The 26,268-nt window shown below is 38.3% G+C and overlaps 3 protein-coding genes across 5 annotated transcripts in view; 1 reads left to right on the plus strand and 2 right to left on the minus strand.

Moving 5' to 3' along the window:
• Nucleotides 1–2,936, minus strand: part of LOC134800641 (uncharacterized) — a 21,808-nt gene extending 18,872 nt beyond the window's left edge. The window contains exons 1-3 of the mRNA XM_063773126.1: nt 2,521–2,936; nt 1,725–1,954; nt 620–818 (exon numbers count right to left, since the gene is read on the minus strand). Coding sequence (XP_063629196.1) covers nt 620–818; nt 1,725–1,954; nt 2,521–2,557 — 466 coding nt within the window. The 5' untranslated portion in view covers nt 2,558–2,936. The remainder of the gene's footprint in view (nt 1–619; nt 819–1,724; nt 1,955–2,520) is intronic.
• Nucleotides 2,937–3,094: 158 nt separating this feature from the next.
• On the plus strand, nt 3,095–11,660 carry LOC134800498 (uncharacterized). The gene is made up of 8 exons (XM_063772966.1): nt 3,095–3,281; nt 3,775–4,004; nt 4,438–4,758; nt 4,931–5,042; nt 9,407–9,484; nt 10,298–10,515; nt 11,052–11,234; nt 11,408–11,660. The coding sequence occupies exons 1-8, from the start codon at nt 3,245–3,247 to the stop codon at nt 11,651–11,653; spliced, it is 1,425 nt and encodes a 474-aa protein (XP_063629036.1). The 5' UTR covers nt 3,095–3,244; the 3' UTR covers nt 11,654–11,660.
• Nucleotides 11,661–11,778: 118 nt separating this feature from the next.
• On the minus strand, nt 11,779–20,302 carry LOC134800499 (facilitated trehalose transporter Tret1-like). 3 transcript variants are annotated; one of them, XM_063772967.1, is made up of 8 exons: nt 20,055–20,302; nt 18,294–18,523; nt 17,453–17,630; nt 14,110–14,255; nt 13,669–13,801; nt 12,818–13,032; nt 12,450–12,635; nt 11,779–12,232 (listed from the first exon to the last, which is right to left on the minus strand). In XM_063772967.1, the coding sequence occupies exons 1-8, from the start codon at nt 20,122–20,124 to the stop codon at nt 12,014–12,016; spliced, it is 1,377 nt and encodes a 458-aa protein (XP_063629037.1). In that variant the 5' UTR covers nt 20,125–20,302; the 3' UTR covers nt 11,779–12,013. The 3 variants fall into 3 exon arrangements, with proteins under 3 accessions (XP_063629037.1, XP_063629038.1, XP_063629039.1); XM_063772968.1 differs by lacking the exon at nt 20,055–20,302 and adding an exon at nt 19,803–19,825; XM_063772969.1 differs by lacking the exon at nt 20,055–20,302 and adding an exon at nt 19,306–19,396.
• Nucleotides 20,303–26,268: the final 5,966 nt, after the last annotated feature.

Below are 26,268 nucleotides of genomic sequence, written 5' to 3' on the forward strand. Positions count from 1 at the left end.
AGCATGCCAATTTGAAAATTGACCCATGAAACCTCTGCCCGTCTGGGGCACGTTCGAGCGGTTTATAAGTGGCCTCTGCCCTGCAGGGAGTTTACATGACATTTAAGGGTAAGATTCATTACTATGAATGAACCCTCATAGTACAAAAGTAATATATTTTCCGTTGGTTTTTAAATTGAATATTTATTCAACGGTCAATCTTACGAGCCACGACATCCATGCGAGCCAAGAAAGTGCTGGCAGTTAGTGCAATTTGTGACGCAAGTGTAAATGTGATGTGCACATGACTTGCCCTTAAAACTACTCTGTATGGCTAACAAGGCAGTGGCCATATAAGGACCACGTAACACCATTGGTCACGAGCAGTGGGCATATAAAATCCACCGGGTTTTTTTTTATTGAATTAGGGGTAATAAAAAAAATCAAGAAATTACTTTTCTTTTTAAGCTATTACCTACCCGAATCAGTAATCAAAAGTAAAAAATGCGTTAGGCCTGTTTAAGGGTTAACGATTTCGATGAAATTTGCTATTTGTAATTTTTTAGTTTTATATGTTTTCCGAGCAAAGCTCGGTCTCCCAGATATTGTCTCTTAAACCATTTAATTAAGAAGAATCTACCTAATAAGAATGAGACCAGCATGCCCAGCCCATACGCCAGCATCATGCAGGAGGTCATGGTGCCACGCACGGACGGCTGGCAGACCTCTGCGATGTAGACGGGAATGACCAGGAAGCTGGCGACGCCGCCGCCCGCGATGAACATGGCCGACAGCAGCGCTTCCACGCGGTTGGTCAACACGATGATCACCCAAGCGAACTGGAACGATAGAGTTTCTTAAATGCCAAATTTTGAATTCAAGGAAAAATTCACCGCTTTGGGCAAGATTCAAACTTGCGACCAGGAATATGAAAAAATATAATAGGAATATGTAATTATATTATAAATAAATGAGTATGAGTATGAGTATCGCACTAACCGACTGAGCTACTGAAACTAGGCAGATCAGTGCGAAATTTTCCATTCCTTCCTTTGTTTACATGCGCCTTACAGAGGTGCATAGCAACATCTACAGTATGAATATTTTTAACGGCACCGAAGTTGAACGACGTAAAAAGTAAAATTACTTAAATGACGTTCAGGGCCACTCTATTAAAGGGCACAGATATACAAGGTGGCTAAAAAATAAGTGCATTCCCGTTGCCAGGGAGGTTTTGGGAATAAACTGAGGAAGTTTTACTATGGGACCTTTTACACTGTCGGTCAGATTTTTAGTTAATTTGAATTTGCCGCACAATAACTCTCAGATGTAATCAAAGCATTATCATATTTATTTATAGCTATCTTCATCAGGTAGTTTGTAAAGTTTTAAGTATTCAAATACGCACATGGCAATGTCAAGATAACTACAATTTATGACATAACTGCATCATTAAAGCAGCTCATTCTCGACAGATGATTTAAAATGCATTAGATTTGTTGATTTTTATAAATAAGCTTTAAATACCTATTACCTATAAGAAGATTTGAAAGCAGGCTTTTGGATCACATTATGTACACACATGTCATTTTGTGGGAGAGGTATAAAATTAAACACGATCATGATCAAAGATCTCATATCACCTTCCGCAGAGCGCGAGCCACGCGAATAGCGTACTAGCGATGATTCTTCAGATCTGGACGCTCGCTTATCTTATGATAAGAGAATAGACATTCCACACTCACCACATGCGTAACCGCTGCCAACATCATACATTTCTTTCGTCCTAACACATCGAGCAGCAATCCCATAACAGGGGTGAAGATCAGTGCACCAATAGACAGCATGCTGCCGTATATCGCCACTTCGAATTCCGTCATAGGCCGGTGTAGCGGCGTGTCTTCGGATTTGAAGAGGCTGGTCGTGAAGGCAGGCCATGAGAAGGAGATGACGAGACTCATGCGGATGAAGCATACTGTGGAAGAAAATCAAGCTTCTGAATAGAAACAGCCTCTAGCAACTTCGGCCGTATAGAAGTTATTCAAAACTTTCAACACAAAGTTTTACTCCTCTTGCGGTTGAATTTTTAATAGGTATATAATCCTTTCTTAGTGAAGTCCTATGACATTTAATATGAAATCGCAGTTGTAATACTCGTATCATGTTGCATAACTACACATCCGTTACGTGCTATTTGACGCTGATTGTATGAATGAAATGGCTCGGAAAAATTAGTTAAGTTGACGGGAACATTACACACTCAAACATCCTCATTTTCCTTGTTTCACAAGTTTCACTTTCCTTGTGAAATAATTCTGCCTTTCCGGCTGTGGATTGAGCTCCTTGCCGAGTTTTTCCCGAGCGTCTACAGTAGCTATAAGTTTCTTCAAAAAAGGAGTGTGCTGGTTTTTAAATGGTCGGCAACGCGCACGTGACACCTCTGGAATTGACGGCATCCATAGGCTACGGTAACTGCTTACCATCAGGCGGGTCGTATGTTGTTTGCCACCGACGTGGTATAAAAAAAATTTTAACACTTACCAATAAAAGTGCACAAAGCTTGATACACCACCGACATTTTGTAATTTTTTTATTAATTAAACTATTAACCAGTCCTTTTCTTGTCGCCCGCCCCGATTACAATAAAATAAAACTTAAATAGTCATCTTCTACAATCAAATATTTACAGCAAAAGTTATCATTATCATTGGGTACAAATTCACACAAAGTAAATAATGATATTCTCTGTAATAGAACAGGTACCTACGTATAAGTATCTATATTAGCAATGGGCCAAAGATAATGTTTTAAAATTTCCCATTAAATGAAATGAAAGCATTTAATTGGGACAAATACATCCATATTATGTTAGTAATAACTTGTTTGGTGTGTTAGTAGAAAGTATATTTACAATTAGAATTAATGAGTTGTTCTGGGTATTTTTTCTGCAAGTTTATTGCCAAACCTTCTTACAGTTAGTTTCGATATTTATATTTATAACATAAAATAAAAATGTATCGTCTAAGATGACAATGTAAATAAACAGACGACACAGTTTTTACATGGCCTTTATATTACAGACGTAAAACCCATATTACCTACGACGTTTGTAAAGTTAATCCCTTGGTGGTTTTAAATTGTTTGCTCTGGCTTTTAAATATCTCATGAATCTCATGATAGTCCAAGAAATCTGATTATTGACATCAGTGGTGTGTAAGACGGGGAGAAGTAAGGAGGGTTAAAAAAAATTGAGTGTTTTGGGAAGATGTCTCTACTAAAGCAATTACTTTCTACCGGTGTGGGTAAGTATGTATAACTTTGACTGGATATATTTAGATAATATTGTTTTAAGACTATCGACGAATTTCGGCATTTAATATCGTCCAACCTTGCTCTGGAGGCTAAATATCACCACCCATCAAACATAATATATCTAAGAGCATAAATGCTGCTTCAAATGAGTGGTTATAAATGAGTAAATTTATGTACACGGGTAATATGGATGCTTTCACAGTGCCTATCAAGTTGAGTCGTTAATTACCTAATTTCTCTATATTTAGTAATATTGAATAAAATCGCCTACAACCCTGTTCCGTTTAAAAAAATATTTTTATTTATAAGTACACAACACATAACAAGCCCTATTATACCTCCGAAGAACTATAAGGAAGATCCGCATGCCCCACCATGCTCAGCGCACTACGCGGTGCCTTGACTCAACTCTCCCGCTTACTTCGCAAAAAAATCCAGAATGCCACTATCCATATACTTGAACTAACTGTTATTTTCGTCCAGTCTGCTGGCTATGCATGAGCATGGGAGTGACGTTCACCTGGCCCTCATCAACCCTCCTTCTGTTCCGCTCTGAGAACACCACGCTGCACCGCCCCATGACGGAGGCCGAGCAGGCGCTCTTTGGTAGCCTGTCATCCATCGGAGCCCTCATCGCCACGCCAGCCGCTGGCGTCTTGCTGGATGTCATTGGACGGAAATACTGCTCGATAATGTTCTCATTGATGCACGTGGTTGGTACAAAATTGTTTACATCAGTAGTTACCTTTGGAAGGTGTGTGACGTGAAAAGGAGAGCTTAGTCGGGTGCGCGGGTGTTAGCTGTACATATCACAAAATCTCTGCCAAGAAACAAACGTTGCGTTTATTTGTGAAGCTAGCGCGCAACAGAGTTTAAAATGTTTATAAATAATTAATAATAAGCCAGAAAACGCACAACTCATTAATAACAACTATGACGTAAAATGCCAGTTCTTGCACCCATCCTGCTATCTACAGAATCTTCTGAACCGTCTTTAGTTAAGCTGTAAGCCCATTGAATACGTATATATGCTTCCAGTCAGAAGGAAGCAAAAACGCAAGATTTTAACATTAAATTAACCATATTCGGATGGTTAGGACAAGTTATCGGTATTTTCGAGGTTCATAAAGACTCACTTTATTACAGGTATGCTGGGCTATGGTGATAGCCTCGAACAGAGTAGAAGTTCTTCTCACAGCCATTTTCATATCTGGTATCGGAGGCGCTGCTTTTCTTGTCGTACCAGTGTATATCAGTGAATTCTGCGAAGACTCCCTACGGGGAGGCATGACTTCGGGAGCCATGATCTTTTACGCTGTGGGAATGATTATATCCTACGCTATAGGTGGATGGATGGATTATTATCCAATGATCTACGTGTGCCTCTCTATTGCTGTGGTCGGGATTGTGCTCCTGAGTTGGTTGAAGGAGACGCCCGTGTTTTTAATGATGAGGGGAAGGGAAGAGGTAATTATTGCTTAGATGTAACTAAATTCTTAATCGATCGAATTTCTACGGAGAGATTTTGGATATAAACGTTTATTATTACGCAAGTTTTAAGAAAGTTATACAAACTTATTCACTTAAAAGAAACTTTCAGTAAGTATCGGTAACATCAATTTATTTAACATTTTTTCAGGAAGCCAGAGAGTCACTGGCATTCTACAGAAATATGAAGAAAGATTCCAAAGCGATATACCAAGAAATCGAGGCTATACGCCGAACACTAAACCCGGATTTGGACTCTCCAGGTATGTTCTAAAGATTAAGATAACGATTAAATTATGCCAATCTTAAAATCTTGACAATATTATACGTACATTTCTGGTCATGTGCAAAAACGGCAAAACAGGAACAGATTAACATTAAATTTAGTACGTTGATTTATAACCTGGAATAACCCATGGGATCCTTTAAGGATGACTCACACTAGACCAGGCCGTGGTCGGGCCGGTGCTTCCGGCGTTTCGTTGCCATTGATATATTTAAAGTTGCCATTTTTATGCTTTTGTATTTTTGTGTATGTGGCAGTTTATTTTTCTAAACGGTCATACTTAAGAACAAACCTAAAGCAACCCAAATGTTGTAGGTACAGTCGACGTCAAAGATATGTTTACACTTTTGCACCTTATGGCTTTGTAATAAGGCGAAAAATGTAAACATATGTTTGACATCGACTGTACCATAATAATATACATTACACAATATAGGTAATGATAAGACACGAGGTGTTGCATGGAGATTAAATCTCTTGATACATTTACTTCTCTCTGCAAATACGTTGTAAACTACGTAAACGGATTTCCCAAATAAAATCACGTGATATTATGACTGAAAAAAAAAACAAACAATTAGATACCAGCTGGCGGCGGCGGCGGGTGCATTGTAAATACGTTATTTTTACCTACTAGCTTTTACCCGAGACTTCCCAAATATCATTATCCACACACGTGTACGAAATTTCAACCCCTATTTTTTAACCCCAGACGCAGTAAGAGGGGTGTTGTTATATGTTTGACGCCAATGTCTATATGTGTGTCTGTGGCATTGTAGCTCTCAAACGGATCTCAAAATGGTCATCATTTTCGAAATCTGCGCCCCCCAAAACCTATAAAACGACATCCATGACGACTTTTATGACATAGTGCATGGCCGCCATCTTGGATTCCAAAATTGTCATCATTTTTGAAAAAAATCTTAAATTAAAACAACAATATTATAAATGTGTAACAAACCGAGCACTTTCATTTGATACCAAACTCGACCATACTTTCTTGAATTAAAATGACCAGAATAGCAAGACCCTCACAAATGGCTTTTTAGCATTTTAAGCTCTTCTAGCTCAATAACCTCTTGTTCGTGCCTGCTCAAAATTTAATGACTAAAATATAATGACTCTCAACTATACGTTCACCCAATTTCATTTAAATTAGAACAAATTTACTTAAGTTATTGAGTATCAAACTATCCTCTGATAGTTCAGTTTAAAAACATCGAAATGCCGGGACGTGCCGTTAGCCAGCCGTGTGTTCAAAGTTGAATGTAAGAACTTCACTTCGCTTCGCTCGCTCGTTCAATAAAAAAAACTTCCTACGCAATAATGCCATAAAATGTCTTACATAATTTTGAAAAAGAACTGATACTTTTCAAAGTGCTGGATCAATTTTTATCAATCACAGCTAAGAACCACTGCATGGAAACACGCTTTCACGTAAAAAAAGCCGCATCTAAATCGTTCCATCCGTTTGAGAGCTACAATGCCACCGACACACAGATAGACATTGGCGTCAAACATATAACAACACCCCTCTTTTTGCGTCGGGGGTTAAAAAATAGGGGATGAAATTTCGTACACGTGTGTGGATAATGATATTTGGGAAGTCTCGGGTAAAAGCTAGTAGGTAAAAATAACCTATTTACAATACACCCGCCGCCAGCTGGTATCTAATTGTTTGTTTTTTTTTTTCAGTCATAATATCACATGATTTTATTTGGGAAATCCGTTTACGTAGTTTACAACGTATTTGCAGAGAGAAGTAAATGTATCAAGAGATTTAATCTCCATACAAGACCGCGTGCCTTATCATTACGTACATTGTATAATGTAAATAGCACAACATTTGGGTTGCTTTAGCTTTGTGCTTAAACTGTTTAAGTATGAACGTTTAGGAAAACAAACTGCCATATAACTACACAAAAATTCAAAAGCATAATAAAAGCAATTCTAAAAATATCACAAGATAACTGTACAACCTGAATTACACTGCACTGTACCTACGTACTCTGTAAGTAAGCGACGCGATTGTTTTTTGTATTTTTTTGTATTAAAGTTAACCCCGATGTCCTTTTAAAAGGACAAAATGTAATCGAATTTGAACTATAGATGGTCAAGCAAATCTTGTCAGTAGAAAAAGGCGCGAAATTCAAATTTTCTATGAGACGAGATCCCTTCGCGCCAACATTTTTCAAATTTGCCGCCTTTTTCTACTGACAAGATCTGCTTGACCAACTATATAATGGAATAAAAGAAGATTCCAAATTCAAAATTCTAAAAATGACTCTGCAACTTAGGAGGTTACAACTCTACATTAATTCACACCTCTCTGGTAATACTGAAGCGAATAAAGATAACTGCTTATTACAACATAAAAATATTAAGTCATTCGTTTGCTTAGTCTTAACGCCGGTTATAAGGAGATTACAGTCTGTTGTAATAATATATTATGTTTGCATTTCTTTTCCGTGTATATTTTTGATAACAAGTGACGAGCTAAATTGTATTCGTTATAATATAACTAATACAATTTAGTAAGTAAGTAAGTACCTACCTACAGTTATGGTGAAAAGTAACGGATCAGACTACGTGTCAAAAGTAATTTTGTAATGGCGTAATGGTTTAAAAAAATATGTCTCTATAAGAATGTAGAACAAGTAGACTGTGACATATAGTTTAGAACGCGAACTGTAGAGTAGAAATATATATTCCTTTGGAAAATAATTCCATGACGGCAGATGTTGGTTCTTACACTAACAATTGATGCTGACCGTACCAGTTGAGCAATTATAACACTACACCTTATAGAACAAAGTCCCCCGCCGCGTTCGTCTCTTTGTGTGTTTGTATGTTCGCGATAAACTCTAAAACAACTGATTTAAGTGTATATTTTTGAAGTGAAAACTTCTTTAGCGGCGCTGGGCACTTTTTGAGGTGGGGAAAAAATGATAAACTCGAGACAGCGTAAGGCGATCACGTGACCGTAAGATTTAGATGGCCACTCATTTAGATGGCATTTAAATCAATAAAGAAAAACTCAATGACATTACATGAAAAAGGTTCTAATCTTGTACGTGAAATACGAGGATCTCACAGTTACATTCTAACTTGATATCACTCAAATAAGTCAAATATAATTCAATAAAGCTACATCTTGATGAAATGGCTAATAAAAGTGAACTCTAGTACTGGTGAATAAAACTCAAAATATCATGACCAAATATATTTAGATGCGAGGTCTGCAAGGTCTGCAACTTTACAATTTCTATTCGAATTTTAAACAATTTTGCTACAAATTTGAATTTCGAATTTTAAACAAGCTCACTGACCAGCAATTTCGGAACTAAAGTTTTTCAATAGAAAGGAGGATGGGTCAATTATACATAGTGCTGCAGACATTTTGGACTAGTCATTGAGTTTTCACTTCTGTCGGTACTCCCGGAGTGCAACCCGTCGTTTTTTTAACCCGTGCGAAGCCGGGGCGGGTTGCTAGTAGATTATAAAGGGGCCACAGATTACCAGTTCGCCGGACAATATCAGCCAGGTAGTGGTTCGGAGCTGTCAAATTTTGCGTTTAACTGACAGGCTGATAGCGTCCGGCAGTCTGATAACTGGTAATCAGAGGGCCCCTTTATGCATATATTGTGTATCAAATAAACCATGGTATAATAATATACTCCGCCTGGTACTCCATTCCCGTCTTTTCTAGGTCACCTAACTGACACAAGCCTACGTCATCATGCGACAGCGCTATATGATAATATGCGATAGCGCTATATATAGCGGCCATGTTATTGTGACGTAGGCCTGTGTCACTCTGGGAATAGAAGACCATGTTGTATTAGACTATGAAATAAACTAGTGGCTCTGTGAGCTGTAGCCTTGCTACTCGTGCGCGATGCGCGCCAATCTCTAAAGCGATGTCTGTAATTTAGGCACAAAATAGTCTGCCGATTTTTGTGGGGGAGGGGTACGTCAAATGTATACGTAACGTAAAAATAGCCATGACAGATAAACGTCTATACACATTGTGTATGACCATTGGCCGCCTATTTTCGACAGAGGGGAACGCTTGTTAATGGCTACTCCGTTTGGTTATATCCTCTATTTCCTCTAAGGTCGAATCCCTTACAGTTCTAGCGAATGGCTTTAACAATTTAAAGTTTAGTTACCTATACTCTGGCAAACCCACTTTCTCAGTAGAAAAAAAAACACAAAATTTAAATTGTCTATGGGAGGACAACCATACGCGCCTACATTTTTTTAAGTTTTCCGCTTTTTTCTACTAACGGAAATGACATGCAGAATTGAGTTAAAAATATTTATCTTAATCATTTTCAGATACTCCTGAAGAAGAAGAACTGAAGCGCAAACCAAAAGCTGGTTCCAAAGAGAAGCTGTCGATTCTTCAGTTTATTAGTAAGTTTTGTATAAGTACATACGTGTATTTCATCAATTATGCCAACGCCGTTTATAGTTAATATCTGGGAGACCAAGCTTTGCGCGGAAAACATAAAAACTCAAAAATGCGCGTTTTCCCAGAGATAAGACCTAGCTAGATCGATTATTGGCCCCCGAAAACCCCCATTTCGATGACATTTGCTATATGGATATAGCAAATATCATCGAAATCGTTAGAGCCGTTTCCGAGATCCCCGAAATATATATATATAAATATATACAAGAATTGCTCGTTTAAAGGTATTAGAGGATATAACCAACGGAGACGCCATAGCCATGTCAGATAAACGTCAGTCCATACATGTGGTTGACATGTTGTTGACCATTGGCCACCTATTTTCGACAGAGGGGAACGCCTGTTAATGACCACTCCGTTTGGTTATATTCTCTAAGGATAGATAGATATCTAGGCCATCTAGGCTTAACTACGCATGACACTAGAAACTGACATTCGAAAACTCATTCAATTGTTTTCATTTTAACGTAAAAACTCCAAATTCAAACTGATTATCCAATGTCACTTAGGTACATTTATCACGCGTAATTTGTCACTCGAGTGACTAAAAATACACGCGAGTTAAACCGTCAAAGTTAATACAGCACGGATATTATGGTAATTTTTGTCTACGTGACAGCGAGATCTTCACTTTCAGTCAATTTCTTTTTTGTGGTGTTAAAAAGTGACAAATATTTTATCACGTGGCTAGATTCATCCATAATACGCCTGCAGGAAAACATGTCTCTTAAATAAACCTTTATCTATATTTCCAGAGAAATCCTACCCGACGCGCCGGGCGCTCTACGTAGTCTTGGTCTTGATGACCGCCTCTATCTTCCAAGGTCTAGTGGCGGTTCAAGTCTACGCCGAGCCCCTCTTCGCAGAGGCCATCCCTACCATGTCTGCTACTGTCTCTAGTGTGCTGTTCTCAATTATTACCGTTGCTGCTGGATTGGCGACGGCTTACTTGACTGATCTTACTGGCAGAAAGGTGAAATACACTAGTACTTTTTGATCTGCAACATCTCTAAGATCATTCAGACTAGATTCAGTATTACAGGGTCATACGGTGTACAAAAACAATATATGTTGCCTAACAACCTTATATTTAGATTCAGCGGCCGCATTAGATGAACTACACAGTGGAATTCGCACCCTTATGAAGCACAAAATAATACATTAGACTTTTTATAGTTTCTTACTATATCAGTAACATGACAACGTCATGCCACAAGATTCTAATTTAGCACTTCCTAGATCGCGCTTACGGAATTCCGAATTTCAATTACTATAAATACAACTCCTAATTAACTCTTGGACTTCGGTCCCTCGGCACAATACCCGCCGCCTGGAGAGAGTACCATCACCCACACTGTTAACTGACATTTCGTAAACCTTATTACAAACGGCATAAGGTCCACCGATGGACAGGTTAAGAGTGTTGCTATTTGTACTCTCTATTACGTCTTTCTACATTCCAAAATACCATCCCACTGGTTTAGACACTATCGTGGATCTCTTTTCTAGCCCCTCATGATCTGGTCGTCCATCGCGGCGGGAGCTTGCTGCGTGCTGCTCGGCTCCCAGATCCACCTGCACTGGGCCCCGCACAGTGTGACTGCCGTCTTCATATTCGCGTTCTGTATTGTGTACACGCTCGGGGCTGGTACCATTCCATATATTTTGAGCCCGGAGGTGTTCTTGCCTGAGGTATGTTATGGCTTTGTTAAACTACATAGTCTTTAATTCAATAGCGACCGTGATGAACGATGAGATTTTAGCTTACTGTGGACTAACTCGATTTGTGTAAGATAGATAAGAGAATCCATATTTGTTGAATCTTAATACGAGTATGTGTAATTATAAATCCCTTTGTCTTCCAGGTTAAAAGCTTCGTCTCCATGCTGGTAGTCGAGTGGGCGTGGCTATGCAACTTCATCCTCCTCCTAATCTTCAACCCTCTAGTCACAGCCATTGGGTTAGGACCCGTATTCTACATCTTCGCCGTGGTCTGCTTTGCCACGGCGGTCTTCACACAGTTCTTCTTGCCTGAGACCAAGGGACTGCCTGTTGATGCTGTACAGTTGCTGTTTAGTAAGAAGAGAAGGCCCGTACCGACACATGCGTAGATTAAATTTATAAATTAAAGTTAACTTTTCATTTATGGTATCCTGGTTTCCCATTACCATTTGTAGATGTCCATTCTATTTAGATACTTAGTTTGAGATCACTAGTTTACTATAGAACAACAATTAAAACAGCGATGTTCGTCTTTGCTAGTGGGTACCTAGTTTATAGAAGTAGGTACCCACTTGATGTACAGGGGCCATAACTGTAACAACAGTGTAGTGTTTTGGATGTAGCTAATAACGTAATAACTTCTTATTAAAAAAATCAAACTGTACACCTACAAATAGCCTGACACAAAGTTAAACCCATACAATATTTTATTAGTCGAAGATTTCTGATATTTGCAAGTTTTTTGAAATTCATTTCTTCAATTGATCCTCAATTTCCTCAATGCTTTTCCCTCTGGTTTCGGGCATGAGTACCAGGACTGTAACAATGCCGAGGAGATTCATCGATGCACAGATGTAGAAGTATGTGTGCATGCCCAGGGCCGCGGTGATCGGAGCGAAGGCAGCCAGCTGAGTGAAGCTCATGAACCATGCCTGGCCTGTGACTACGCCTATAAGCTTTGCTCGGACCTGAAAGTAGGATAATATTGTTGGATCATAAATCATATTACTTCCCTCTGCGCAGCCATCGATATTTGCTGGACAAGGTATGCGCCGGACCGGGGATCATCTGTATCACTTTCACCGGCTTTGTGACGTGGCTCATCACGTATTTACAATCAGTTTCAAGAATATAAAAGTGTTCGTTCTGCTACTCTAATCCTTTGACCTCCATTCCGTCCCTCACCTGAATGTTGAAAGTCTCAGACATGATGATGACTGGGCCAGGCAGGACAGCTAATGCGTACACGAACATGGAACAGGCGATGACCAGCAGCAGCAGCCATCCTGGTGCAATGTCGGGCAACATCATCATCGTCGCCAGGCTGGCCAGCGATAACCCGGACACCACGTAGGAGAATACGAGGATTATCTTAAAAAAATAGACAGGTACTAAAAATTACAGTTAATTAAATACGGTTTGGTTTTGTAAAACGAGCCGCTGGCGAGTCCACAGTCATACGATAGATTCGAGATAAGTACATTAAGTACTGGGTGATTTTGGAGTCGTAATCCTGTTCTGCGGGTGGGCTGAAGCCAATACACAAAATTTACCTTCCTCCTGGCACGTTCCATGACGCAAATAGATACGATGGAGCCGAGCATCATGATAATAGGGAAGCTGAGCGTCTGCAGCTCAGCGTTCATGTCGACCACTGCCGACAGGATGTTGGCGCCATAGGTGACCAGCGCGAAGTTACCGGCCAGAGCCTGGACGCTTATAAGGAGCGTGGCGATCAAGTAGGCCTTACGCCAGGTCTTGTTCTTCACTGGAAATATTTTCAATTGATTATTGTTTTCGCCACAGTCTGAATCCTAATTATTTTGCAGTGAGCCTGAGCCGACTGAATGTCGACCGAATGACTTTTGGCCGAAGCATGTCAAGCTTAAGGTGGTTCAGCGGCCGGCTCTCTGACACTGCGGGATTGCATACCGTAGACTGAGGTTAGGTACTGAGGTATCGAGGGGAAATATAATTTTGAGCAATAGGGAGTTGATTTTTTAATGCAAGCTTCAGAATTTTATGATACGGCAATCTTAACAGAAATACGTAATGAAAGTGTTCAAAAACCAATTCCTTAATGATTTAAAAATCGATGAACAATTCAAAGCCCGCGATTCAAAGTATATAGGTAACCCCACTAACCCCAGCCTAGTTTATTACAAGTATGCATCATAGCGATAATCTGTTTTGAAGTTTAAGTTATATTTAAAATATATATTGCGTAGGTTATAAATTATATACTTATGATTAGAGCCAAACGCCTCTTTTGCTTTCTAATGCCATAGAAAATAGGTACAATTTGCAACAATTTTATCACTAGACATAATAAGTAGAGGTAGCAGTATGTAAATGAATAGGTAGATAGGGAATAAACGAATGAAAAGGCCGTAATCATACTCACAAATAACTATCAATGAGAGATTCGGGAGTGTCTTGTAGTATTCGTCCTGCTTCCTCATGTAGTCTAATTCACCACGCAGGGATTTGTCGCTACTGGGTACACCTCTGAGATGTGATAAGTTTTTGGCTGCATCCTGTGAAAATATCATACCTATTTAAGATTATATTCGGATGGGAAAACTACTGCCCCGTTGCTGTAGTAGCGATGCTACCACAGCGTTGTTATCCTCCTTGACTGACAGGTTTAACGTTCTGGCGCCAACTATAGCACAATTCCACTGCAATACTTGCACTAGCAACTATATTGCTGTCGTCAATATCACATGATCACTTCTATCATATAGGTATAAATGAACACTAATGACAGCGCTTAGAAGAGACGGGCAGTTATCAATATGCACGTTATACGTTATACTTATGCTCTTTATAAATAGGTTCCTACCTCAAAACGCCCAATCTTCACCAAGTATCCGGGAGACTCTGGGCAGAGCAGCAAGAAGAGGAAAGTCAAGATCGGCGTCCAGACCACGATATACAACACTGTATAGTACTGCAGGCACGCTCCCATTCCATACATCGCTAGTATACCTGGAAAACACGTTTTTTCAGCTAGAAAATTAAGTTGCATCCCGGAATTACAGATAGTAGAGCCCAACTCAGAAGTTTTTATACACTGAGAGATAACAGGGCTTCGGCCCCCCAAGCCTCCAAAAAGTGTAAGACGGATTCATTTCTTTTCACCTAGAAAACGTCTTCTTCTGTTCTGGACACCTGCAGAACAGAAGAAGACGTGCTAGGGTTCCCGCCATTTTGTTGTCAAGTTCGATGACCGCAATGACTCAAAACTCATTGCGCGAATTAGGAAGAAATAATTAAGAATCGTATTATGCTGTAAGGTGGGTATCTAATCTCGATTTATACAATAGTTTCCTATATCCAGTAACTTTGTCGAATACCTGGCTCTTTTGCGTCAAATCCGGTAGTTCTGATTTTTTGCAGACTTATTTATGATGTTGGCCCAATGAATAATACAAGTTTGTGACCTCGAGCACCGAACGCAACTTTGTCAAATATCGGAAACCTGCGAAAATTTCTGTTTTCTTTTAGATTTGGGCGATTATAACCCTAAAGGACTAGTTTTTGATAGTGCCTTCTCAGGACGTTTTGAAAGTGGACAAAATTTGCTACATATTTAATATTTGCTACATATACGATATTTAACAAAGTTGCGTTCGGCGCTCGAGGTCACAAACTTGGATTATTCATTGGGTCAACATCATAAACAAGTCTGCAAAAAATCAGAACTACCGGATTTGACGCAAACGCAAAATGTATAATTTGAACTAGAGAAAAGAAGCTCAGCAAAAAGAGCTAACAAAAAGCTTAAACCATTTAAACTTTGGATACCATCTTTAATGAATGAAACTAGACAATTACATACAAATCGTAAGGATATTTTAAAAATAGCAACAAACTTTTATCAAAAGCTCTATCAGTCTCAATCTACCGAGGTTAGAACACATACAGTGGCTACAGGCGAAATACCATCTCTACTACAAAGCGAGATACGCTATGCTATCAACTCTCTAAAAACAATGAAAAGCCCAGGCCAAGACGGCATAACTAACGACCTCATCAAAGCTATACAAGAACCTTTAACGCCGATATTGACAGACCTATTTAATAAAATTATCCACGAAGAAACCATTCCAAAAGACTGGGAAACGTCAATAATTACACTTCTATATAAAAAAGGCGACCCGCTGAATATTAACAACTACCGCCCGATAAGCCTCTTGCAATCAACATACAAGTTATTTACAAACATTATTTTGAATAGAATAAAACAAACCCTAGACTTCGAACAGCCAATCGAACAAGCAGGCTTCAGACGTAACTTCTCCACAGTAGACCATATCTTCACATTACAGCAAATAATAGAAAAATGTAGAGAATATAAGAAAAAAATTTACTTAGCATTTGTAGATTACTCTAAAGCCTTCGATTCTATTTCGCATCAAACTCTATGGAAAGCGCTAAAAGAGCAGGGTGTTCATACCAAATACATACATATATTACAAGAAATATATAAGAAAAGTAAGGCCGTAGTGAAGTTAGAAAGGAATGGAGATAAATTCGATATCAAACGAGGAGTAAAACAAGGAGACCCTATCTCACCAAACCTGTTCACTGCTCTGATGGAATATATCTTTAGAAGGCTAAACTGGGACGAGTGCGGTATTAGAATAAACGGTAAGCGGTTAAGTCATCTACGCTTTGCCGATGACATTGTTCTCGTGACAGAGAGTCATCTAGAGCTTCAATTCATGCTTCAAACCCTAGATCAACAAAGTAGAGAATGCGGATTGGAAATGAATCCCGATAAAACCCGCGTAATGACAAACAGTGAACCAATATCGGTATCTATACAGTCGAAAATTGTTGCCTACGCGGAAGATTATTTATACCTTGGCCAAAATATATCGTTAAGACAACGTAAACTAGACGAAATTGAGAATCGCATAAAGAAAGCATGGAGCGCTTACTGGTCATTAAAACACATATTCAAGTCAAATTTGGATATCAAATTAAAAAAGAAAGCGATGGATTCAGTCGTCACTCCAACTCTTATTTACGGATGTCAGACCTGGGCCATAACTAATGAACTAATTAAGAAAGTACGGGTATTTCAAAGAACAGCAGAACGCAGCATGCTTGGCATCAAATTATTAGATAAAATAAAGAGCGTCGACATCCGTAAAAAGACCAAAATTACTGATGCCGCCGAACTAATTTGCCGACTGAAATGGAAATGGGCCGGGCACACAGCACGAACAAAAGACGGTCGCTGGAGCGAAAAAATGCTACATTGGTACCCGCGCGACGGCAAGAGATCACGGGGTCGCCCGCGGCGCCGCTGGCGGGACGACATCGAGGCCGTGGCTGGCGTAGCCTGGACGAGAATTGCCACGGACAGAAATACATGGCACACGATGGAGGAGGCCTATGTCCACAAATGGACATCTCAATAAATAATTAAGAAATAGAATAGAATAGAATAATTAAATTACTTATAAAATTAAACTATTATATTAATGCATGGAACAATAATCTAAATCGAAAATATTATTAATACTAAATCTATCTATATAAAATAATAATAATAATTGTATATTATGTAAACTAAATGTAATATTTATTGGAATAAATGGCTCTACTACTACTACTACTACATATACGATATTTAACAAAGTTGCGTTCGGCGCTCGAGGTCACAAACTTGGATTATTCATTGGGCCAACATCATAAACAAGTCTGCAAAAAATCAGAACTACCGGATTTGACGCAAACGCAAAATGTATAATTTTACTGTATTATAAACGAAGTAACAAAATTTTTGTAAGGAAATTCAGGCCACCAAAATATTACGTAAGTTGAAAACATGATTTTTTGTTCATATAGATATTGTGTTGTTTTCAGTGTGATCTGATAGGTTTTGTAAATATTTGTTTAATATTTGAATATTTTACGTGTGGCCTCCGCTCTGCGCACCGCGTCGTCGCGTCCTTGCTAGCCGGTAACTGTGAGGTAACCGAGAGCGGGTGGGCGGCACTTTCAACGGGAGGCAGAGAGTGTCCATACTGTACGCTAGTACTCTTTATTATACTGTGGTATTGTGTGAGGCTACATTTTAAGCGATATTGAAAGGGAAGATTTTTTTCACGGATATGGGGGTTAAAAAATTTACAGCAGAATTTCGAAGACTATACTTAATGAAAAGGTACCAAGATTAAGAAAGAAGGCCAACATGGAACCCATGCGCCCTCTGATATCATCCCGAGCAATCTCCCTGTTGTACATGGGCACGACGCTGAAGCAGCCGGCCGCGGATATGCCGAACAGTATCCTGGCTATGATGAGGCAAGTCAAGTTCGTGGCGAACAGCTTGAGAAGCCAGCATCCCTGAAATGAGAATGAACGATAAAATTGTAGGTTATTTTTACACGTCGTAAGGTAAAAATCAAAAGTTACTAATAACATAAGTTGAGAACCGTATTAATAGCAAAACTCCAGAAATCAGACACACGGCCACCTGTAAGAATGGCTCACGCCGGGGCCCGGCCGGAGCTTCCGGCGCCTCGTTTTCTATGGAAAGCACCACGAGATCACCGATCAGCCGTCATAACAAATGACATGTCGAACGCCTCGGCTCGGGTGCGGCCCGGTCTACATTGAGTCATCCTTTAAACGTTCTTTAGTCAAATCAAATTAATACACAGGTCATCTGAGGCCCTACCGCGAAAAACGAAAATCGAAATTTACTTATAGGGTCTGTAAGGATAGAGAAAAGTCGTGGAATATAAGGGAATCAATAGACTCTATGCCTGTGTCTCCTCGCTCGAATATGCAAGAGCGATAGAAAGGCAGATAACTAAATTTCGATTTTCGTGTTTGGCGGTAGACCCTCTGACACCTCTCACACTTCTAAGTTTACAAACTTCGATCAAGCGGATTAGTACCGTAATAGTTCACCGCATCTTCTTGGGTCCTGACCCAAAAAGATGCGACCATCCCACCCTAGTGAGATGGCCAACAATCAATTGGGTTAGAAGAGCTATCACTCACCAGTTGTGGAACAGTCATAAGCAATAGGCTGTTCTTCCTACCAATCCTGTCTGCGAGGAAGGCAAAAAGAGGCACTGTGAAGAGGGCTGTGATGGGCATGAGACTGGCGACCCAGCCCAGCGTGGAGTCCGACAGCGGAGCGCCCGTCGGCGAGGAGCTGGACTGCAGGACCTTGGCGGACGGCGACATCCAGCCGGCTTGTAGGCCGTATGTGAACAATGTAGAATTTGCTGGAAAAAATCTTGGTTCACTTTTTTACTGCTGGTACACAGTCGCCTGAATCTGGTTTACAGGCTCTGATCTTGAATTGCATAAGGGTGATTCTTAAATTGTGTCCAAAAAAATGTTTTTTGATAAACGTTTTTATTTTTCACATATTATTACATATATCAAAAGTACATACAAAAAGCAATTTTTTGATTCATATGGTCAAGCTCAATACCCTCAGGAAAGGTAAATAAAATAAGTACATAAACACGGTTGTGATGAAGTGTCCCTCAGTCGTGACATTTCGGCATTTTGGTGGCCAACTAGGCTATTTTGATTTATATAGTTATTTTAACATAGCCTAAGTCACTCCTATGACTATGACAAAACTAATGACAGCTCAGACGTTGAAATCCGTCAAACTATAAAGGCTGTAGAGCGTGACAAAGAATTCGATACACATCATACATACATACAAGCGAAAAACATTTTTTTTGCTTTGGCAGTCGGGCAATAATAGGAAATGATCTGTAGCTAATAAAAATGCATTTCTGGAAAGTGCATGTGCCTCTAAATTAATCAAACGAATTAAGAATGACACCACCACGTGTCTATATGTCACGAACGTGGACTCAAAAGTCCGTGGCGGTGACAGATTTTTGAGGCCACGGTCGTGATAATTTGGAACATGTTCGATATTACATAAACAATTCCTTTGATTTTGCAAATTTTAAATAATTAGCTTAATCTGCAATGTATGACGTATATCTTATATTACAAACAATAACGTGAAACTGCAACTTACTTTTAAAACTCTAACACGGCGGTGACGCGTTAAGGTTGACCGCTTTTTCAAATGAACACAAATAAATAATTTTCGACAAAACTTCTCCCTTGCTGTTCTAAAAAAACTTTAATAAGGCTGCCAGTAGTAAAGATAATTTTCTACCGAGTACCGCATGTTTATATTACCACGCGCGGTGGGGACGCGAAAACTAATCACAAAATGTATGTTGATTAAAATTATATAAAATCGTTATATATCCATACAATTTTTAAACAGTGTTGTAGAACAAGGATTAGTGTTTTATATTTGATATAAAGTATTGCAAAATCACTTCATATTTTTTCAAAATATAATTTTTGTTTTATATGTTTCTACTACTCTTAGGACAATACATTTAGGTTGACCTAAAACTAGAGGTAAATTGCTAAGTATATTGATATAGAGTTTACTTATTTTAACAAAAATACATGCTATTCTTACGTGTTACACAAAAAATGCATAAGAATAAGAATTACCCATAAGGAGGAGAGGTCTGTAAAGCAGCTACATAGATATATATATATTTTTTTCAGCAGTATAGTGTACTGGTGTCTTAATAGTTATTCAGTGTAGTAAAAGATTGGACATATCAAATTTTGGCGAAAACCTGAAAAAGTAAGTACCTAAAAAAAATTGACAAATTGAACATGGTTAACAGTTTCCATTACTTTGTATTTATGAAGCAACAATATATTTAATTAGAGGAGTAAAAAAACAATTTGACGTACCAACGATACCAGATAGCCATTGAACATACGTATGCCCATTTTTCTTTTCGATTTCCTTTTCCACTCCCATTGTTAAAATATGTTTTTACTTTGAATGAAAGTAAATTTTCCAGCAACAATTCACACCTTCTATTGCTGATTTAAGGTGTCGACATAATTATTATATTTGTTGAAACTTGAAACTTGAATAGTGGGAGATACATGTACCCATCATAGAATCCGTAGACCGGCACTAAAAAGACTGTGCTGATTACATTTTATATGTGGAAACAGTATTTCGATTAATTAGGATAGGAAGACTTACACGTGTAGGTAAACGCGATAGTTAAACAGGGATTGTAATTATTTGTAGAAGTTGTTTAATGGCGATGATAATGAGATAGTGGCATAAACAGGTTGTTTAAGTAACGCTAGATTTAACTAGTCGAATGAAAGAAACTAAAAACCTATAAGCGGTTAGACTACCTATCTCCATATAGGTACGAAAAAAAATTATTTTATCAAACGGGAAGTGGTTTAAAAGTATCGATAGCTTCTTTAAAGTCTACGATCGTCAGATTTAAATCGAATATACATATAGGTACTTACAAATATACGGAGATTTGCTAAGTAAAATAATAGGTATCACTACTAACGTTAAAATAATTGGCCAAGCACGAAGTCAAGACTACGGTGTTCAGAGCACCGTTCCCTTTCTCTATACGCCTTACTAATTCTATGTGCTCTATTGTGAAAAAAAAAAACACAACGACAGTGAACAACGGAATTCTTAATTTGAATTTTTTCAGACAAACTGCAATAATAAATATGATTCTTACTGAGCACATTGAGATCAGAGTCAATTGGTTGGAAAGCCCGTTCGAAATTTAAACTTATTTGCAATATAATAAGGTTGTATTTTGTAGATCTCTCTCTTACTTATAGTAGGCTATTCAGAAAAAAAAAATATCCCACAAAAATAAGCAAGCAGAATTAAACTTTGTATCAAAGACATAAGTCATAAATTTCAATGCCAAAGTTTTAACTGAGGATCTTTCTCGCTAAAACTACTTCCTAATATGAAATGACCAGTGTAAGCATCAGTTAGCTAGCCCTAAGCAACCAAAGATCAGGCTGCAGTTGAAAAACTAATAAAGATAAAGTTAAGCTGATAATTTTCCCGCCGTCTCCATGCTTCTTTAAGTTGGGTATTGACTGGTCAGCTGCCTGTTACCTATAGTTTTCGCGAAAATCGCCAGGACAGAGGTGAAAATTTTTGTATGAAAACTTGCAACTTTAAATGCATTTTTTATCGAAACTATTGCACTCTAAAATGAAGTCAAAATCAGTCCATCGACTCAATTTTTTGCAAGCTTTCTAATGGTACCCCACACGATTCTTACAAATAAAAAAAAAATCAGGCTACCCCTCTCAACCCCCTAAATTTCCCCCTAAAATCAGAAATAAGCAGTTTTGACTTATTCACAGTGTTAGTGATGGTACTTGCCATAACTATTCCAAATTTTAGGTACCTACATCAAACGGTCTTTGAGAAAAACGCATTTAACCGATTTGCAAGACCGAAGTGATCCCATAAGAGCACCGTGAACAAAGTTTTGTACGGTGCTCTAAAAATCGCTTTGAATTTACGCCATCATTTTTAAAACAGCCTGTGTAAAAAGTTATAAATAGTTGTATGGCAGCAAATATTATCGTTCCTATGAGCACTGTATCTGGGGGCACAGCAGGGCCTCCGCCGAGTCGAGGAATAGCAACAAGGACCAGCCGTAACACTGTTTAAAATAACCGACTTCCAAAAAAGGAATTTATTTAGGCGCCATTCAATAATGTATGTTTGACTCAATATAACTTCGTTGTGGACAAAGCTAGAAGCTTAATTTTTCAGAGACTAAGAGGGCATAACTCACCTTAGGTATATTTCAAAATACATTTAATTTGTGGGTACTTGTCTTGTGTATGTAAACTGTGGCGTGGGCAGTACTAACGATATATTTTGTCACTATATAAACGTCATACATATTTTCATAGTAATTTGTTGTTATCCGTTTTTACGGCAGTTCTGCGGTGCTTGGCCCCGACTTTCGACCGTCTAATACTGATTGACAAATACTGACGTCAAATGATGATTTGCAGAAAAAATGTACTTAAATTCTTGTCTGAATGTCAATATAATAAAGTTAGTTCAACTTTTCTATTTTTAACAGCATGCAAATGTTATGAAAAGGATATCTAATAGTTTTATAGGTATGTATTACTGTAAAATTTAAAACCCTGGTAACCTAATCACACAGTGCTTTTCAAATTTAGTAAAGAATTGCATGTGAAGGCAAAGTAATTCTAATTTAATACTATTTTTCTCAAACATGCTCGGAAATGCTCTCATTTTGTTCGTTAATCAAAGACGTAAAGTGCCCAATTTTTATCCTAGCGTCGACGTCGCAGCGCGTACTTCCTTATGTTTGAGAAAAGCATTGTGAATACTTCAGTGGAAAGTACAGATGTAGTGCATAATCCTTTGCCATCGTATTTTCACGGAAACGCACGAGCCTGTTATGCTATTTCTCAGTCAGTCTCAGTATACAAAGCAAGTACTGAGGTTGACTGAAGCATGAGAAATACGAACGTTTCCGAGAAAATACTAATGGTAAATGATTATACACTACATAAAGATAATAGATAAAGATAAGCGATTTTTATTCGTGACGATCACAAAACATACTGTACGAACACATGTACATCTGTTTTTCCTGACTTGGACCCTTTTACCAGGCCTCTGCAAACCTCGCCTACGGCGACTGGGTACCTCGTCAGAATATGCCTTTCTTTCCATCACATGGCAACAATGTATTTATAGATCTACAGTGCCTACTGTTTATTACCTAAGCTGATGTTTTTGCTGTTTATTGAGACGCTATCTCGCCATTATCACTTCTAAACAGTCTTCATAAATATTACAATCTTTGCCCTTTCGGATTTTCCTGCCTTGTTGATGTATACGAGGGGCAAACTGAAAGTTTTAAGAATAGAGAAACTGTGGCAATCAGGCCCTAACACTATATTTTAATGGGGGCTTTAACTTTTTCTGATATGTGTACAAATTTTCATTAGGATAGGATAAGCCTGAAACTCATACGGCTCATTCTCCCAAAGCACTTTGTATAGAGATTTTTGTTTGCGCAGAGGGATGTCAGAATCAGCTGAAACGTGGGCAATATTAATAATTTAAAGATTGAAATAAATGAAAGTTAGTGCGGAACCCTCAGTGCCCGAGTAAATCGAACTCGCACTTGACTGGATTTTTATTAACCGCACAACTGCAATGTATACTTTTGACGTCCCCGTTAAAAAACGACTTTTTTCTGTATAATCATCCGTTATAGAATCACAAAAACGATTCAATCTGAAATTCAAAGTGCTAACAGTCGTACGAGAACTATAGTTATTTTTTAGCATTAGAAAAAAGGTAAACAATCTTGACGTGTGTTTTTATTGAAAAATAAGTCACGGCAAATATGTAACAATTATATGAATCATAAACGATTATTACATTCTTTTTCTTTCGTAATAGGTAGTTACTGATTTTTAAAAAGCTTTTTCAACTAAGAGACACGTCAAGATCGCGTACCGTAAAACGGGGTGAGTAGGTTTCGCGGGGAGAAGTGGGTCATGAATGGGGAGAGAAGGTTTGAGAGGGGGGTGAGAAGGGATTTTAAGGCTACTGCTACGAAAATAATGTATTCCAATTTAAAATGGAGCTATAGTACCTAATACCACACCCCGGACACTGGCGATCAAATGTATGAAACAAACGCGTTCCTACGCACACAGTCTAAGCTCGTGTAGGTGAACGCGTACCATGCTTGCGTGAGTGAGATAAGACGTGCTAGGGTTCCCGCCATTTTGTTGACAAGTTCGATGACCTCAATGACCCAAAACTCATTGCGCGAATTAGGAAGAAATAAGAATCATATTATGCTGTAAGGTGGGTATCTATTAAGCTCGATTTATACAATAGTTTCCTATTTTGAATCAGTATAAACGAAGTAACAAAATTTTGTAATGAAATTCTGGCCACCAAAATATTACGTAAGTTGAAAACATGATTTTTTGTTCATATAGATATTGTGTTGTTTTCAGTGTGATCTGATAGGTTTAGGTCTAAAACAGATAGGGTAAAAAAAAACTTAATAATTGTAAGTTGGTATTCTACTAAAACATAAAACACTTTAAAAATAACTGGGTATGTACTTGCCTTGATTCATACAATGGTAATCTGTGGAACTTTCTTTTAGTTTTGTCGTTTATAGAGCTTAAACATCCGTACAAAGCACAACACACGCCCATTACAGAAGGATTTGTAAATAAGTATTTGTTTAATATTTTACGTGGCCTCCGCTCTGCGCACCGCGTCGTCGCGTCCTTGCCAGCCGGTAACTGAGAGGTAACCGAGAGCGGGTGGGCGGCACTTTCAACGGGAGGCAGGGAGTGTCCATACTGTACGTTAGTACTATTTATTATACTGTGGTAATACGCATAATAAAAAACAAAACGATCCAACAATCTTCCAAAATCACCTTTGTATGAAAACCCCTCTCACCCCAAATACGAGGCACTACGGGGTGAGGTGGGTTTTCCTCTTTATCGTCAAAGTTATGAAATGGGACTACCCAAAATAAAATAAAAACTACAATACAAACGTCCGGAACACTTATTATATACACCATTCAGTTTTCATATGTAAAAATAAAATGTTATCGAGGTTTGAATTTCAGTTTTGACCCTACTCACCCCATTTTACGGTAGTCTTTTTCTAATGCTAAAAAACGAACTATAGGCATCATTATTAAAATGTAATTGAATCATATTTGTAAATATGTTGTTAGTTTGTTAGCTGAGCCCCAATAAAAATCATATAAAATTATGATACAAAATACATTTCGAATAAAAATTGGAAAAACACTGGACATACAATTTTCATGTCCCAGTAATCCTGAAATACAATTGGCGACTGAATGACTTATACCTTAAAAAGAGTTATATTAACAAATAAGTATGCCCATGGTATAATAATATACTCCGCCTGGTACTCCATTCCCGTCTTTTCTAGGTCACCTAACTGACACGGGCCTACGTCATCATGCGACAGCGCTATATGATAATATGCGATAGCGCTATATATAGCGGCCATGTTGTTGTGACGTAGGCCCGTGTCACTCTGGGAGTGGAAGACCATGTTTTATTAGACTATGAGTATGCCTCTTTTTGTTAAGAGGTGGCCTTTTCTAAGAACTTTCAGTGTTGCCTATGTATTTCTGTTTATATTTGTCTATTATCTACCTCAGTTATTGTACCTACTCGTAGTTAGCAAACTTTCTATAACCTTGTGTGTCGGCAAATGACAATATTGATAGGGAAATACCAAAAGAGCATAGGTAAAATAGGTACTGAATACATGACAAACGTACCTATGAGAAAAGTTATATGTTATGTACGAGTATGTACTTAGTTCAATATGTGCTATAAACAAGTGCAATTAGAACTCTCGCGGCCTGAGGGTTCCGTAATCACACATTTGTTTATTCTTAAGGACGATTCACGTTTGAACTTTCTAATACATTTTCCTGTAATTTATGGGTAAATAGACTATATATCTTTTTTTATACTTTAGGCCCAACAGTTTCGGAGATAAGAGGACTGGTAAGGTCGATTGTTGCATATTTTGATTAATGCTTTACAATAAGGTAACTACTTTAAAATTATTTAAAAAAATACGGGCTGATATAGACATCGGTAATCATTACAATTATAGTTTCTAATTTAATTTTGAAAGTAAAATCGAACTTAATTTTTTTATGTTTGCGGCCTTGTTATTTTTTATCATTTTAATTTTTTAGGGTTCCGTACCCAAAGGGTAAAACAGGACCCTATTACTAAGACTCCGCTGTCCGTCCGTCCGTCTGTCATGCTGTATTTGAAGGCTGCAGTTGAAATTTTCACAGATGATGTATTTCTGTTGCCGCTATAACAACAAATACTATAAACAGAATAAAATAAAGATTTAAGTGGGGCTCCCATACAACAAACGTGATTTTTGACCGAAGTTGAGCAACGTCGGGCGGGGTCAGTACTTGGATGGGTGACCGTTTTATTTTTGCCGTTTTTTGCATTATTTTGTGTGTATATTATTGTGGTAAGTTGCTCATTTTCTATATAA

The sequence above is a fragment of the Cydia splendana genome, chromosome 20 (assembly GCF_910591565.1).
Source record: "Cydia splendana chromosome 20, ilCydSple1.2, whole genome shotgun sequence".
Lineage (NCBI taxonomy): Eukaryota > Metazoa > Arthropoda > Insecta > Lepidoptera > Tortricidae > Cydia > Cydia splendana.

Bases quoted from the DNA above. Each gene is read 5' to 3' on its own strand.
- LOC134800499 (XM_063772967.1), bottom strand. From the start codon at position 20,124: ATGGGAGTGGAAAAGGAAATCGAAAAGAAAAATGGGCATACGTATGTT. The intron at 14,256-17,452 runs GTACCTTTTCAT...CGTGTTTTCCAG, and splicing joins GGCCTTCTTTCTTAATCTTG to GTATACTAGCGATGTATGGA. The intron at 13,033-13,668 runs GTGAGTATGATT...AAATATTTCCAG, and splicing joins TCTCTCATTGATAGTTATTT to TGAAGAACAAGACCTGGCGT.
- LOC134800498 (XM_063772966.1), top strand. From the start codon at position 3,245: ATGTCTCTACTAAAGCAATTACTTTCTACCGGTGTGG. The intron at 3,282-3,774 runs GTAAGTATGTAT...ATTTTCGTCCAG, and splicing joins ATTACTTTCTACCGGTGTGG to TCTGCTGGCTATGCATGAGC. The intron at 10,516-11,051 runs GTGAAATACACT...TCTCTTTTCTAG, and splicing joins CTGATCTTACTGGCAGAAAG to CCCCTCATGATCTGGTCGTC.